Source organism: Anser brachyrhynchus (assembly GCF_964034855.1).
Source record: "Anser brachyrhynchus genome assembly, chromosome: 4".
In the NCBI taxonomy this organism is placed as follows: Eukaryota; Metazoa; Chordata; class Aves; order Anseriformes; family Anatidae; genus Anser; species Anser brachyrhynchus.
In genome coordinates this window covers 54,364,043-54,379,734 of record NC_137698.1, presented here as the reverse complement: position 1 = coordinate 54,379,734, position 15,692 = coordinate 54,364,043, and the positions used below count along the sequence as shown (strand labels likewise).

General features: G+C 40.4%; 1 protein-coding gene across 1 annotated transcript in view; it reads left to right on the top strand.

Moving 5' to 3' along the window:
• The window catches only part of LIMCH1 (LIM and calponin homology domains 1), a 175,596-nt gene that overhangs the window by 68,888 nt on the left and 91,016 nt on the right, over window positions 1–15,692 (top strand). The window contains exon 3 of the mRNA XM_080589355.1: window positions 10,435–10,504. Within this exon, the coding sequence (XP_080445481.1) occupies window positions 10,435–10,504 (70 nt within the window). The remainder of the gene's footprint in view (window positions 1–10,434; window positions 10,505–15,692) is intronic.

The window sequence follows — 15,692 nt, the reverse complement described above, 5'->3', positions numbered from 1 at the left end:
TGAGATGTGAACGCTTGAGGTACTGCCGTAGCAGTCCACTGCAAACTCAGGCAGACGTCACTACACTGGTTACAGATCATTCATTCGCATCCAACAGCTATGCCCATATTTCAGTACATGAAAACTAATGCACCTGCACCATGCCAAAAGCTCAGACTCTTGGGAGGGACGTGTTGTGCACGGACAGCCTGACTAGCAGGGAGGCCTTACGCTCCTGAGCTAGCCACAGGCACCCGCAAGTCCTCGTGCCTGGTTCCTGGGAGCGTTTGCTCGGTTCCTGGCATCTCGATCGGCCTCATTATGACACTTCGATAGCTCACCGCGCTCAGCTCAGGAACGTATTCAAACAATGCAGGGTGCCATCAAGTCGCACTCTGACAGATGAGAGTAACACAAGCCCTTCCTTCTTGCTGGCTTTGAAAGCCCACTTGTGCAGTTTCCCTGACAGTACCAGCTCTGATTGTGCACCCAGCTGTGCTTAGAAGCCAATGACTACTACTCCTGTTTTTCTGAAATGATTTCATGGCTTTTTAGCATAGCTGCCTGACATCGGTGCAGATGGCGATTTCAGCAAGGGACATCAGACACAGCTAGACAGAGGCAGTTATTGCTCTGTTCTTGCTTTGTGTATTAAATTGTTGTATGCAAAGACTGAGGAGCTTCCTGGCTACACTTCTGCACGTGTGGGCAAATATGCCTTCCTGGGGACAAGACAGAAAACTGTATGAGGGAGGAATGCAATATCAACAGCAGCAAATATCTCTAGAAATTCCCAGTTTGTGCTCCAGCATACATTCTTTTTCCCTTTTTCCCTTTTTGCCTTTTTCCCTTTTCTTGCATAGCTTTAATATTTAGATTTGACCCAGATATTCTATAGATTCAGACATCTGAATGAAGGTTGATAGGAACAGAAAAAGGTTTATGCTGTCTGCCCCCCCCACCCCACTTATATGGTTAGTTCTGTTGCTTTACTGAAACAGTGCGGAAGTAAGTAGAAGTTGCTCTTATGTTTAATCATGCAACAATTGTTATTAGTAAGTTTAAAATTATTACATGAAGACAAAGATGCATACAACTTCTTGTAACCTTGCTCAGTTGTTAATTGCTCTAATATTCTTGGAGGTGTTTTTAAGGAGAGGATTTCCTTTCTGTTCTCCCCGCTGCCCGCCTCCCCTTGCCCTGTGCTGCTGCTGCAGGTTCTTGCCTGTTGTGTTGGGCATTCAGTAGTTAGAGAGGTCTGTGGGGATGTGAGACTTGAAAATCCAAGTTATTTACTTGCCTTGATATGACTCTCAAAGGGTTGAAGGTACCTAGTAAGTAAGGAAATGCACCTGTAAGCATTTGTGAGAAGCAATTGGGATCATATATAACAGTTGGGATGTGGACTGTAGGCAAAGGACTTTAAACCAAATCCAGATTCAGATATCAGCACAAATGAGTTGGCTTTGCAGTGTAGCGCAGCAGTGTCATGATAGTGTGTAATACCATGGGTTCTATATGTAGAACAGTTTATTTGTGTGTCTGCTTTATGTTTGTACGTAAATCAATTCATAGAAGTAAATGCAGCCATAATAAGTCTTTGATTTCTCTCAAACGTGAAAGTTCTAACAAATACTTAACTTCATACCTTGGGAAGCCATGGCATAAATACATAAAAGTGAAAGAGTAATAACCGTGTGTGATTAAAGATAGATGCCACTTGCATATGCAGTTCTGGATACTAGGTTAGGAACATTTTCCCAAATTTTTATTTCTGTTTTTTTTCAAGGCATTTATTTTCTAGATTAGCATGTGGTGTTATGTAAGTTAGTAAAGTGCGCAGAAACGATGATTAATGTTTGTAATCAGCATTCTTTGACTCTGCTCCTTTTCTCTATTTTTTGAAAGAGCAAATACAAAGGGGGGTTGTTGCTTTTAAGTAATCTTGGTAAAACTGGCCACGTACAGGGAGTTAAGGGAAAAGTTTTATCCTTTTTCTCGTGCAGGAAAATGTCTAGGAAAGGCACTTCCCTTCAGTCATGCATGTTAGGGATATATGCACTTAAAAAATAAAACCTACAATCTTTATTGTACTTTTAAGTGTGAGAAAAGATGTGAGAAGTTAGTCGTGGACACTGATTGTTTTAACAGTATTTAAAGAAAAGCATGAAGTGGGGCTATAAATCTACGTGAGCTGAAAGTGATTGTGATCAAGAATTACTTAAAGGAATTTATCATTTATTCTGTCATGAGAATCATTTTCTTCTATAAATAAGAAATCTCCTTGGCTTGTGTTCTTTATGTCTCTGGTGATGAATGAGCTGCTTATTCTCGGAGAGCAGAGTTTCTTTGGGCTTGCATCATGGTTACAGTGCATCTGACCAAGCTTTGGGCTGACATGAATGCCGTTTTCAGTGAGGGCTGGATATGTGCCAGATCAGTGCAAGTATAATGCTATGGGATAGTAAAACTTTGTGTTCTGCATCAGTGGTACTGCTAGGTGTGGAACTCGACTTCAGAACAGCTTTAATTATCTATAGGGTATTTCAGTTGTTTGGCTGTTTAAAAAAAAGATTGGTTTTGCAAGTTAACGTCCTTTATTTAAAACTGCCCTGCCACTTGTGGAGACCTGGTAGGGGAAAACAAGTATGCAGTCATTGTAGATTGTAGGATTTTTATATGTTATTTTTCTTATCTGTCAGTGGTGTGGCCCTGGTATCAATTCAGCACTCTGCTGTGTGATGTACAGTGCAGGGACTCTTGTCTTGCCAGATACCTCACTGGAGAAGTTAGTGGCTGCTTAGCCCCTTACGCTTAATTAAGCTTTGTTTGAATTTGCTATTCCTGGAAACTAAGAAGGTATTTGAGTTTCATAGACATACTTGAAGTTTTGAATGTGACCCATGCCTTGAGGTAAGAAGGGATTGGTGTTCTGTGGTTTTCAGGCTGTGTATTGTAAAGCCAAAACATTATCGGCATCGTGGATTTGGCATGTCTCCAGTTTAGAGAGACGGGCCCCAAGGCTCATTAAGCATTAAGATTTAGGTTCATGTGAGGACATTTGAAACAGTTTTATATGAATCCAGAGTTTTTAATCTTTAAGTTTTATTACCGTGTTAAAATGAAGAGCTATTTATTTGTATGGTTTAGGTGAGGGGTCAAGGGTAACGTAAACCATAATGCTCAGCTGTGTGCATGAGAAGGGGAGAATGGCCATTGAGGAGCATGCTTGAGTACAACTAGAATGGCCTGTCTTTGTTTTTATGTCAAAAAAGAAATATGCATCTCAGCAGACTAAATACTAGGGTTTTTCCAGCGTAGGTTGGTGATTGACAGAGCAAGAGACTGTGGAACACTGATCCATTCAAACTGAGTTTTGCTGAAGTGCAAAGCAAGCCAATCATGTGAGAGGTTTCAGCTTTCCAAGAGTGTATATTTAAGAAATTGTTTTGGATAAATTCTTTGGGTAATTATCCATGCTTATTGCTGCTCTCTGTAAAACTAAGAGCTGTAAATCTACAGGTACATGAGACACTCTACGTGTCATTCATTGTGGCGGTAGGTTCTGTAGAAATAGTCCTTGCGAAGGCACAATCTTCCCTGCTGCCTTTCTTGAGCTGTTTTGCAAGACCTCTATCTTGTTCATATTTTTAGTCTTTGGCAGAGCAAGGCCCATGCAATGCTGTATTTGGCTGACTTGTTTTCTCAGTCCTACAGGTTTGCGTAGTTCTGTATTCTCCTTTTAGTTATTAGATGGGACTGTGAGCCTTTTATATGACAAAGTCAGTTCTGTTTTGCATGTTAAAAAAGCACCTTGTTCATCTGACCCTACATAAATAATAACAGGGGCATCATTAGCAATCACTCAAGAATGTTTTCCCAAAAATATTTTTGTGACCTCAGGAACATCTCGATATTTTGAAACTTCTTTGACACTTCCTTTGCAACAAAATCTATTGACTTTTGTTGTCTGTGCTGTTTCAATGTGATTTGCCTGTACTTAAGATTAATAGTGGGTTTTTCTCTCCTTTTCAACTATTTTTGGGCTTTTTGGAGCTGCCACTATGTAGCATAAGGTGAAAATACATAGATACTGAAACGGTTTGGACTAATAATTGTCAAGTGCTGAGAGGCTGCTTGTTAGAATGTAAATCTGTAAAAATTAAAAAGAGAAGTGTCTTCTTGAAGGTTTACTGTGGATAGAATTTCCTGAACTCTCAAATATAAAACGCCTTCTTACTTTAAGTTCAGGTCACTAGGAAGCTTTTCTTTTTAGGAATATGATCTGCTATTTGAGAAAAGAACTCTATTGGATACATATCCATCCAGGCTGGAATCATCTGTGAATGACACATCATTTCAACCTTTCTTTTTTTTTTCTTTTTTTTCCATTTCTGAAGCTTATTCTCTGAAAGTGCTTCTCTTCCATTTCCTCTTAGAAACAAGGTCTTCTTAGAGGCTGGGTTTTGGCAACCATCCTCTGAATATTTTCTTAACTGACGCTTTCTTGCAAGAATTTCATGTGCAGTTGTCTTGGTGCTTTTCATTAGATCTTTTATCAGCTGTTGCCTGAAACGCCTTCTCTTCCTGGCAGAGGTTTTTCAAATTCTTAACTGCTGATAAACAACCCCAGGAAGGTCTCATAGGTTAGTCACACAGTGGCTAGTCCTGATTTCAGCCTGGCTGTCCTACTGCAGAGATACCTTATCTTCTGGAATTTCAAGCCTTGGGGACGGTACCGAATAGAGCAATTGATTCTTCCCATACCTACCAGAGCTGTTTTACGGGGGGAAGGAAATGACCTAGCCTCTCTGTATAAGAGGGGGAATGGATCAACTTTCCAGTGCCATTGTGCCCTGATGTTTCCATAAGGTAAGGCAGCTCCCAGGTTTTAGCTCCTGTACAGAGTCTTACCAAGCAACTTGTAGCAGCCAACTACCAAAGGATCCGAGCTAGTATCTGGCCAGGGGAAGGGGTGGATGGGTGTGTGAATATCGCACTGAAAGTGGCCAAGAACTTTAAGGAGAGAAGTGAAGAACTTCAGAGGACTGACCTGACTCAGGGCAGGTGCGTAAATGCCAGAGGGGTTGGGCAGAAATCCTAGCTAAGAGCCTGAAGGATCTTGGGAATGGGTCAGGCATGTGCATAGAGACTCATGTTTTACAGATGGAACCTGAAGAGCTTTGATTTTACCCTGTGTTGGGTTGCTGCCGTTTGGGGATTTGGTAGGATTGCTTTTTTTTTTTTTTCCTTCATCATATTGTATTTTAATTCTTTTAAGAACTGTTTTATCTTGTCTTTGCTTCATTTTGCTATGTCTTTGCTTCTTTTACTGATAAAATGTTCCCTGAAATTTCATTGTCAGATGTTCCTTTTGGTTATGTCAGAGAAATGCAGATTATATCAGGTACCAGAACAGCCTCAATAGAAGTAGTGAAGTCTTTATATTTCTTCTTTTTTTTTTTTTATTTTTTCCTCCCCGTATCATTTAACTTTTAACAAAAGTAACCGTTAAGACTCCAAAATGTTTTCTGTGAGAAGCAAGTTGCTTGAAAGCTGAAGTTTTTTTAAGAGTACTGCCTAACCTTGTTTTGCCAGTTGTCTCCAAAATGCCTGCTGGTCACCAAACCCCAGCTACCAAAAAGGGTAGAGCTTGGGGACTGTACCTACAGTGTCCTTTTCAGAACAATACCAAAGGACATTGTTTTATGGTTTGTTGCCACCGCTGTTCCCTCACCATGTGATATCAGACCTTAAATAAGCAATATCTTACTGGAGAGGAAGGGAAAACAGAAACATCATGGAAGATTTACAATAATCCTGTTTTTTCTTCACTCAGGACTGCTTGGTTGGATTTGTCCCATTGACATCTATTTTCCTAGATTCCTAGTTGCAGGAATATGAAAAGTAGTACAGAAACAAACAAAAAAGACACTCCTATTCCAACTTCAGCATTCAACTCTGACCATTTATACAGTATCTCACCGAGCTTCACATAACAGAATGTGGTACACAGTGGTGTAAAGGTGGTGTTTGTTGTGTTCTTTAGAAGATGAACGTCCATTTGTGGATTTTCTCTATTCAAAGAATTCAGCTGTACAGAAATGTAAACTAAACCTGTGCTTGGGAAGACCTGAGCTTGCAACTGGTGGATCTTTATTTTGGGGGTGGGACTGAGGGGCTCCTAATTTACATTCAGGAGTAAACAGTGCATCTGCCTTTGTTGCCCTCACAGCAAAGGATATATACCTGAATATACCTGAGCTCTGATGATTTTTACTGCACAAGAAAAAGGACTACTTCTATGGGAGAGAGAGGGTCAGTAGGAGATACTCGGAGAAATGAGTGAACATTCAAAGTCTCAGTACAAGTCAGCGTCTGTTTGTCCCAAACCCTCTGTCAGAACCTGCCAGTAGGGACCTTAGTGCCTTCACTAGACTAAACGGGCTAACCCCGATCAGGTGTTTGAGGAAGAGGATTGTAACGTGTGTCATCAACTAGATGTGTGTTTTTGAGCAGCTGCCTTCAAGTGTCTTCCTACTACAGAAACGAGAGTGAAAAAGTATTTTATGAGGTCATTAAAATAAAGCTAGGGGAGGCTTTCATTTTCTGAGAGGTAGACTGCAAACTTTTTAGTCTCAGTCATGAAGCATTACATGTGTACCTGGGGAGCAACAACCCCAAGCAGAGCTACAGGCTGGGAGATGAGTGGTTGGAAAGCTGCCTGGCCGAGAAGGACCTGGGAGTATTGGTTGATAGTCGGCTGAATATGAGCCAGCAGTGTGCCCAGGTGGCCAAGAAGGCCAACAGCATCCTGGCCTGTATAAGAAGCAGCGTGGCCAGCAGGTCGAGGGAAGTGATTGTGCCCCTGTACTCGGCTCTGGTGAGGCCGCACCTCGAGTACTGTGTTCAGTTTTGGGCCCCTCGCTACAGGAAGGACATGGACGTGCTCGAGCGAGTCCAGAGAAGGGCGACCAAGCTGGTGAGGGGTCTGGAGAACAAGTCTTACGAGGAGCGGCTGAGGGAGCTGGGCTTGTTCAGCCTGGAGAAGAGGAGGCTCAGGGGCGACCTTATCGCTCTCTACAGTTACCTTAAAGGAGGCTGTAGAGAGGTGGGGGTTGGTCTGTTCTCCTACGTGCCTGGTGACAGGACGAGGGGGAATGGGCGAAAGTTGCGACAGGGGAGTTTTAGGTTGGATGTTAGGAAGTACTTCTTTACCGAAAGGGTTATTAAGCATTGGAACGGGCTGCCCAGGGAGGTGGTGGAGTCACCATCCCTGGAGGTCTTTAAAAGACGTTTAGATGTAGAGCTTAGGGATATGGTTTAGTGGAGTACTTAGTGTTAGGTCGGAGGTTGGACTCGATGATCTTGAGGTCTCTTCCAGCCTAGAAATCTGTGATACTGTGATACTGTGTGTGTGTACAATAACTGTCACTGTTACTGTCACGTGCTTGCAGAAGTGATAGAAGTAACTTGTCTAATGTGATAGAGGGTACCTTAACTCTGTCTTGTGGCCAGGCTTACATTGATTTTCTGCTGTGTGACTTGGTATGAAGGTGATACGGTTAGCTTTTGTGATAAGGATAAATGTTGTGAAAATAAAGCACCAAACACTTGTGCATATTACTGCGGATGGATTCCATCCTGTTCCTGTAATGCCTGTTCTGCCACAGTATTTTCCATACCTTTCTCAGAAGTTGCTGAAATACAAGGATATTTTTAAAGACTTAAGTTAATGTACTAGAATGATCCACTCACCAGTGTTTCCGATGCTTTAAGTTACCAAACTTGGGATTCAAGAAGAATGTGAACTTGTTTTATCTGTTTTTTGGGGAGGGGCATAGTCTCAAAAAATTTTCAGAGATAACCCACGAGATTGGAAAACAGACTCTGGAATTGTTCCCCTGGCTGTTTTTGCATACAGTGCCGCTATCTAGCCTTGCTGTGCAGTTAAGTGCAGAAAAAAATAGCTGCTTCTGGTTGCGGTCATGTTGTCTCCTGTCTGCTGCCTGCAGTGTGTTAGCTAGCGCAGTTCTCTGCCGGGAACTGGCTGCTAAGGTTTCTGAATGGTACCGGTTGGTTTTTACAAGATCTTTTTTGAGTGGTGCAGAAAAGTGACAGCAAATGTTTATAAACAGATGTTTATAAGTGTTTATGCCCTGCTGTGGTCAGGGCTAGGGCTGGGGGAGCGGCACAGCCCAGAGCCGCAGCAGGGCTGCAAATGGCGCCGGTGCTGTGGGGCCGGAGGAAGGCCGCAGGGGTTGTCTCCTCCGTGCACTTGTTCGCAGGCCTGGTGTCTGAGGGTCTTCCCCTCTGAAGAGGCCCTGGGTTAGGGTTGTGAGAGTGACACAGCCTGGAGCTGCTGTTGTGGTGGGGCTGGAGAGGGCCACGCAGGAAGGAGTGGTTTGGGAGACATTTTCTCCCCTGCATGCCTTTTCCCCTGGCCTGTGGCCTCAGGCCTCGGGCCAGGTCTGCAAGCAACATGGCGAGCAGTTCTGTTTGTCATTCTGACAGAAACCTGCTGGAGCTGGTAAAACTTCACGTATCAAGACAGGTGCTGTATATGAGTCTAAATAGGCACAGAAAAATTAGTTTGTGTGTGCCGTGTATGTATTCAGTAGCTGTTCGAGAAGCAGAGACAGACAGTAACTGTGTGGCTGCAGGCGCCCACTGAGACACCGCATGAACAGCACGGCTTTTCAGCCGGGTTGGTGGCCGAGCCAGCTTGCAACACTTGGTATTTTGGCATCTGGACTGTTGCTTGAGATGAGGCAATCGTTTGGAAGCAGCCAGTCCACTCTGGAAGAAATCTGCCTTTGGCACGTTCTTCAGTGAGCCAGGCCTGAAGGTTTTTAGTGCCAGACAGTTTAGAGATGTTTCCAACAGGAGGTAAACATTTTAATAATAGAGACCTTTCTTCCTCAGGCTTTTCCATCTTGCCCTGTCCCATTTCCTCCCTCTTCAGACTCCAAGCGGTGATCTAAAGTGTTGTTTATTCCCTACTCTTTTCTTTCGTTTTATCCCTCTCCCTTATTTCACAGGGAAGCCTGTACAAGGCACTTTGACGATTTATTTAGAATGGGCTTTGACTTCTGGGGTTTCCATTAAGACCTCTTTATTTTACTTTCTGTTATTGTCTATGACACATTGTCTAGCACATTTGATGTGCTCCTGCAGTATTGGTTATTGTGTCTGATTTATTCACATTTTAGTAATAAAGAAAATGGGATGCTTTACTTAATACATCATTTTTTTCCTTGAGTCAGAATAGGCACTGTAACAGAACTAGAGTATTCAGAAAGAAGTGCTCTAAAGAAAAAGAAATCTTAAGTTGCCTGTTGCAGCTGCTAAATGAAAAATATTAGTTTATAGGGCTGCTGCTGTGCAAGTCTGAAAAATAAGTTTGTGCCTTTGGGGAAAATAAAGTAGTTTTTGTTTGCAAAAAAAATGTGAAATAAAATGATGACTCTAGGAAAAGAGATGTGTGGTTCTTTTCTTCCCATTCTGTGCAACTAAGGGGGGAAGAAAGATTATATATATATGTATATGTAAATATATATATAAATAAAGTATATTCCTTCATTGTTTGTTTCTAGGACATTAGTTTTAGATTTTAGCATAAGCAGAAGGCAGGAATAGTACAGCAGTCTGCATGAGGCTGGATTGCACAGTTTTTCACTGCAAGATGATAAATAAATAAAAAGTCCCCCCAGCTCCCCAAAACCTGGTTCACATTGTGTTCATTGCCACATGTGGTTATGGCAGGCTGCTGGAAGGGGTAGCTCCTGAATGGAGACTGCCTGCACAGAATGAGATACCTCTCTTTCATTGTAGGCACTTTGTAGGCAATTTTTAGAGTTTTAAACTACCATAGGCCTCTTTTTTTGGTTTCTTTCAAGATCTTGAATTTGAAGTGAGTGTCTGATCTGATGATTTTCTTTCTAGGGGTTGGGACTGAATTTGTGGCCTTTGGTTAAAAAGCATAATAAGGTTTTATCTTGGAGGAAGGGTGGTGGAGAAACACAGTTTGTTGCAAGAGGATTTTATGATGAAAATTCCTCACCCTGCAGCACAGAAACTGCTGGACTGTTCTTTCTGAGCTGTGGTGATACCCAGATGCCCTCAGGGTTTCTGCTCTCAGTTCCTTCCAGACATGCCTTGCCTCTAGGCAGGGGAGGCAGACTGTTGTGACAACATTTTCCCACAACCTGTCAAGACTGATGTGATCTACATCAATTTAGGAGATGAAGAAAATATTGTTGGGATTCTGTGCTGTGGATATTTTTCCTTCTTTTCAATTTCTTCATTTCAGTGATGGAGCTTTGGGTACACACATGTGTTTTCGGGAGGGGGGAATCTCTACAGCCATAATGAAATGCTTTGATGTTGGGCACAAGTGTTTGATAATTTGCATTTTGTGACATATCACTCATAAATACTCCTTTCTCATGACAGGTTGCTGAATGCGATAAAGCCGGGATTGATAAAAAAGATCAATAGACTACCGACCCCCATTGCAGGTTTGGTGAGTATATCAAATGGAGAAAAGTCTTTCAGTGCTGCTTTTTGCACCTTGGTTTTGTGACTGTGTGATTTAGATCGCAATTATTTTTGTAATTTGAACTCTTCTAACTTACTGAACTCCGACAGGCCTGCTGAAATCTGAACAGTGCAGTCATCTGAAGACCTTCCAGTCCTTTCCTTTTTTTTTTTTTTTTTGAAGGGGAAAGTATTCAGGAGGGAGAGCGTATTTTTAGAGGAAAAATATCTTCTTGGTTATATACTGTCTCAGAGTTTCAGCTCTAGGTCCCTAAGAACTCGATTGTATGCTTCTCAAGCTGTGACCGCAAAAAGATAGCTTTTCGGAAAGAAAGAAAAATGTATTTGTATATTTTGTCTCGTTTGCCTTTTCCTCGGAACACCACAGTCTGCAGATAACATTCATTGCAGGACTATCTGGGGAACCATTTCGTGTTGACTTTACGGGCAGAGCAGAAGTTGGCCATAATCTGTCATGAGCAAGGAAGACCACAGAGGATGTACTTAGAGCCTGTGGGCTGAACGTGCCCCTTGGGACAGTTTTCTCCAACTCTTTGGAGTGCTGGTGCTCAGGAGGTCACCTCAAGGGGGAGGCACGGTCTTGTACCTGCTGTTGGGAAGGGAGGTGGGGGTACGAATGGGTGCTGGGTGTAGGGTGTGTGACACAGAAATATGCCTGTATTGATTTTTTGTTTGTTTTTTTTTTTGGCCTTGAGATGTGGCTAAGAATAAAAGGGCCTCTTGGGCGTGTGGAGGGTGACCATCCTCAATTTAGACTAATGATACACTTGCATACATAGTTCTTTTCTCTTGCGACACTACTGATGTTTTAACTTAGTTCTCCAAGATTTGGAATGTATTATTTGCTAATAGTTGTGGTCAGTGTTCCTTTATGTAAACAGCATTAAAAAGTTTCAGTGTGTTCAGAAGCCATGCTCCATTCATTTTTAAATTGGTTCTGTAATGTAATTACCTAGCTTTTGAGTCTGGGTCCCTCAACCTGTAGATTGACAGGCCTATCTCTGCATGAATACTGCATAGTTTCAGAATTTCATTTGTGATCCCCACCACCCCTTTTGTGATGTTTCCTTGTGTGCTTTTCTTTTGCCCCTAAAACCCATCTAGTTTATTCCTACCCACTCCTAATTGAAAGGTGTATTTGCAATGAACTGTTGCAAAAGATACCAGTACTGCAATTCTCTTTTCCTTGGCTCCCATTCATAAAATATTCCATTTTGTTATGACTGTTTTTAGAAGATGATATTAAATTACATTGTGTTTTTTTTTTCTTATTCATGTGTAAAATCCCAAAGGTAAGTTGATTGTCGAAGGAAGGACGTGGAAACATTAATTGTGTGTGTGTTCTCATTTTTTGAGATAAACCTCTCACTTGCCAGATGTATGTCTACAAAGCAGTAAGAAAAAAATGTTTTTCAAGCTATTAATAATACAGCAGATTTTTTTTTGTCTTGGAAGGTGACTTTTTTTTTTTTTTACTTCTGTACCCATGTCCTTTAGTTACCTTTAGTAATTATTTTCCTAAATATTTTTCCTAATACAGTAGTAGACTGTTAAAAAGTTCACTGGCACTTCTGGCTTTTTGAACATTGCTAATGGGTGTTTTTACCTACTATGTTGGGAATAGATCATTCCAAACAAAGAAAGCCTTCCAACAGAGACTTGCTTTTAAACATGTCTAGTGCCGTACCTGTTGACTTTTGTTGCCATTTTTACTTAGTGGTGAGTGAATGGCTCAAGGATTGTGTGCAAATTTAAAATGATTGAGTATGATTGTCTGTTAACATGAATTTATGGCATAATATTTTAAAGTACAGACATCACTACTGTGTTTGAGCACATAGTGTATCTTTTTCTTTTCCCACACCTGTACCATGTCCATGTGCGTTAAAAAAATTAAAACATTAACGTTACTTTCCAGAAACAGTCAGAACTCCTAGTTGGTTGACTGCATATGAGGGACATTCCTTTATTTATTGTCGATTTTTCTTTATTATCTTAGCTTTGGTTGGCTTAACATAGTATATAGCAACTTTTCCAGTTATTTCACCTCAGTGTGTGTGATTTCCTCCAGTACTCATGGAAATACCATGGAAGCATAACTACCTCTTTTGCTTTGAGTGAAATGTGTGCTTTTGAACTCCTAGATATTGCTTCTGCCTAAAAAATGTAACTTAGCCATTCTACCTTAATTTCTTCCCAATAGCTGATAAAATAAATGTATAGTTCACTAGTAGAGGCAATAGGAAGGTTTTCTTTTTTAGGAAATTGCGGCTAAAAGTTACGAGTAATGGTAAAGTACTCACTGTTACTTTCGTTTCATCATTAACCTCTAGAGGCATAAACAGTCATGTATTATGTAGCTCTACAAAATGTCTACTTGAGTCTACTTTATTTCTCCAAATGATGGTCTATTTTTCTCCTTTGTTATTATAAGGACAAATGAAGAAGCACGCTTCAGTGAAGGAAAGTAACAGTAAACTGTAGGCCTGTACTGGGGGCATGCTGAGATATTCATCTGGAATTATTATCAACTGTAAAAAATTTGCCTATATTTGGTGTTTGAGTGATTTCCTATAACATTGCTGTGAAGTATTATGTGCAACTGGCCTACTGTTGACAGATTGAATTCTTCAAACTTTTCCTGGTGTTTGAAGCTAGACGAACCTGCAGTTACTCTGAAATTCTTACCGGTGATTTCCTCATGTGGTTTAAGAGGGAATGGCTTATTTGCAGACCTTTTGTATACCAGAACAGCAATCATGTAAGCAAAATTTATTGTTTCATAGCATGGTAGTGTTAGAGTAAGGACTCAGGGTTTTGCACACCACTCTACTAAGTGCAGGCTGTATAAATGGACAAAGATGATCTTTGTCTGGTTGCAGGTCTAAGTCAGGATGTGGATTGTATGCAACATTACATATAGAATTACATATGCTCAGCGTGGCAGGCCTGTTTGTAATTTGCTTTCATCTCTAGAAGTGCCGACTGGTTCTGTTATCACAGCAGAGATGATGCATTGCTTTAATGAAATAAAATGTGGGACCATTGACTTGGTATTCAGACTTGCAGTGAGTATTAGATTTGATGAAATGCTTTCTTATTCCTGTTCATTATACATTAATCCAGATAGCTAATACTCCCACCAAAAAGCAAATTCACAAAACATCCAAGGAACATATTAAACACATGTAGGAATAACAGGCTTTGCTGAAAGAGCCACGTTTCCAGGAGAAATTTTCTCATGCTAGAAATTGATACTGAACGTCTTTGTTTTAAGGCTGTTAGCTTTCCAGAAGTATCATTTCATGTATTTGTGCAAGCCTGGAAAAGTATTTTGGCTGAGTATTTAATTAAAAGACCACAATGATGGATTACTAAAGTACATTGAATATGATTATAAGTGATTTTTACAAAACCAGCAATTTTTCAGTGAGCTGCTGTTGGTTTCCTTCATTGGGTACGATGTTCATAGAGGGCACAACTTATTCTTAAGATGCCTACAATTTTGTACAAGTATATCATTATATATTTAATTCTATAGAAATAACACATCTGCAGCACCCTAGGTAAGCAATGCTCTATAATGCTAACCACTATATGTCAATTATCTTTTTCCTTTAAAAATATTCTAGTTCTTGCTTCCTGTCCCTGAATAATGTCACTCTGTGAGAAAAGAAAAGGTTTCTGCCTTATCTTTTGTTTGACAGAGTTTAGGAGAGTTTATAGCATTACTTCAGTTCCTTGAACAATCCCCACAGGAGCTTAGACACTTACTTCAGAGACTGTGTGAAAGAGTCTCACATATAATAGTAGGAAGTAGCCAAGACAAAGTTAAAGGGCTGAACTTTAGCTTGTGTCTTGGCTCATGTTTCAACACTACTGAATAAAAATCTGTTTACGGTGGTATCCAGTTTTCGGCTTGTGTATGGTCCTCATCTTTGTATGTGTGATATTTGTATGACTTAGCAATGCAAAAAATAGCCCTGTGAAAGTCACCTGGTTGCACAGTTATTGCACCGAGGTGAACAGAACTGTAACTTAGTGTTTTTTAAAAAAAAGCTTCTTCCTTTGAAAACAAGGTGGTTTTTTTTCAGTGATTATTTTCTTAGGAAGTTTCTCTTGGCAAAATGTTCTCTGGGAACTTGCTATGAACCTTATCAAGAATACCTACCTGTCTGTTGGTGCTGGTAATTTGCTTTTATGCTGTCCTGTTGCATAAACTCCAATGTGTTTTGATGTCATATGATGTCTCAACAGTATTTCGGCATTACATTCATTAGCTTTCAGGAATTTGTACTTCTAATTAAGTTCAGCAAATTAAATGATTTTTCTTCATGATATGAGCCTGAAAATATAATTATAAGACACAAATATAGTGTAATGTATTTCACAGAATTAAAAATAATTTGAGGAGATAGAGAAATACGTGGACCTTTAATTGATGTTTATTGTTTTTTATTAATCTTTCTAAGTCATACTTCAGTGTTACATTTTCGTTGAAGGAAGAATGAGAAATATATTTTTTTTAATTTCTCACTCTCCCTCTAATTCCTTATAGCACTTTCTGGAAAGAGCCAGCTTCTACTGTAATGTCTAGATTCATAATACATGATAATTTGTTTCCTTAATTTGTACTTCTTATTTCTGCTGCACAAATTCATTTGCCAGCGCAATTGTATCCATAAAAAGTCCTGCTGTGTGAGGTGTGGTACATGTGAAGTAAACAGAAGCAAGATTTCGTCACTGTCTAACAGGAGTAAGTTCTTGGCACTCACATCCCACAAGCATTTTTGTGACTGTTGGTGGAAAACAAGGCATCAAACAGCAGAGCAAAATCCCATGCAAACCATTCCGTCATGGTTTCCGTGGATCTTCTTGGTAGTAATTGGTTTCTTTACACCTCCTGTGCATGCCTTCGGTTCTGGTATCTGAATGTTTGACTAGAACAATACTTACTGTCTGGCCAGTGGTTTGGAACAGCACTGTGTGCTTTGGCTCATCATGTAGTGTAATGTAAATGGACACTACAACAATAATGTCCTTGGGAAAGGGAGGAAAAAAAAACACAAAAGTTTGCATTTGCAGTGTTTCTGTAAGCTTATTTTCCCCCCAAAAGTTCACTTTATTTTTCCTTTGAATTAATTTTTCATTTA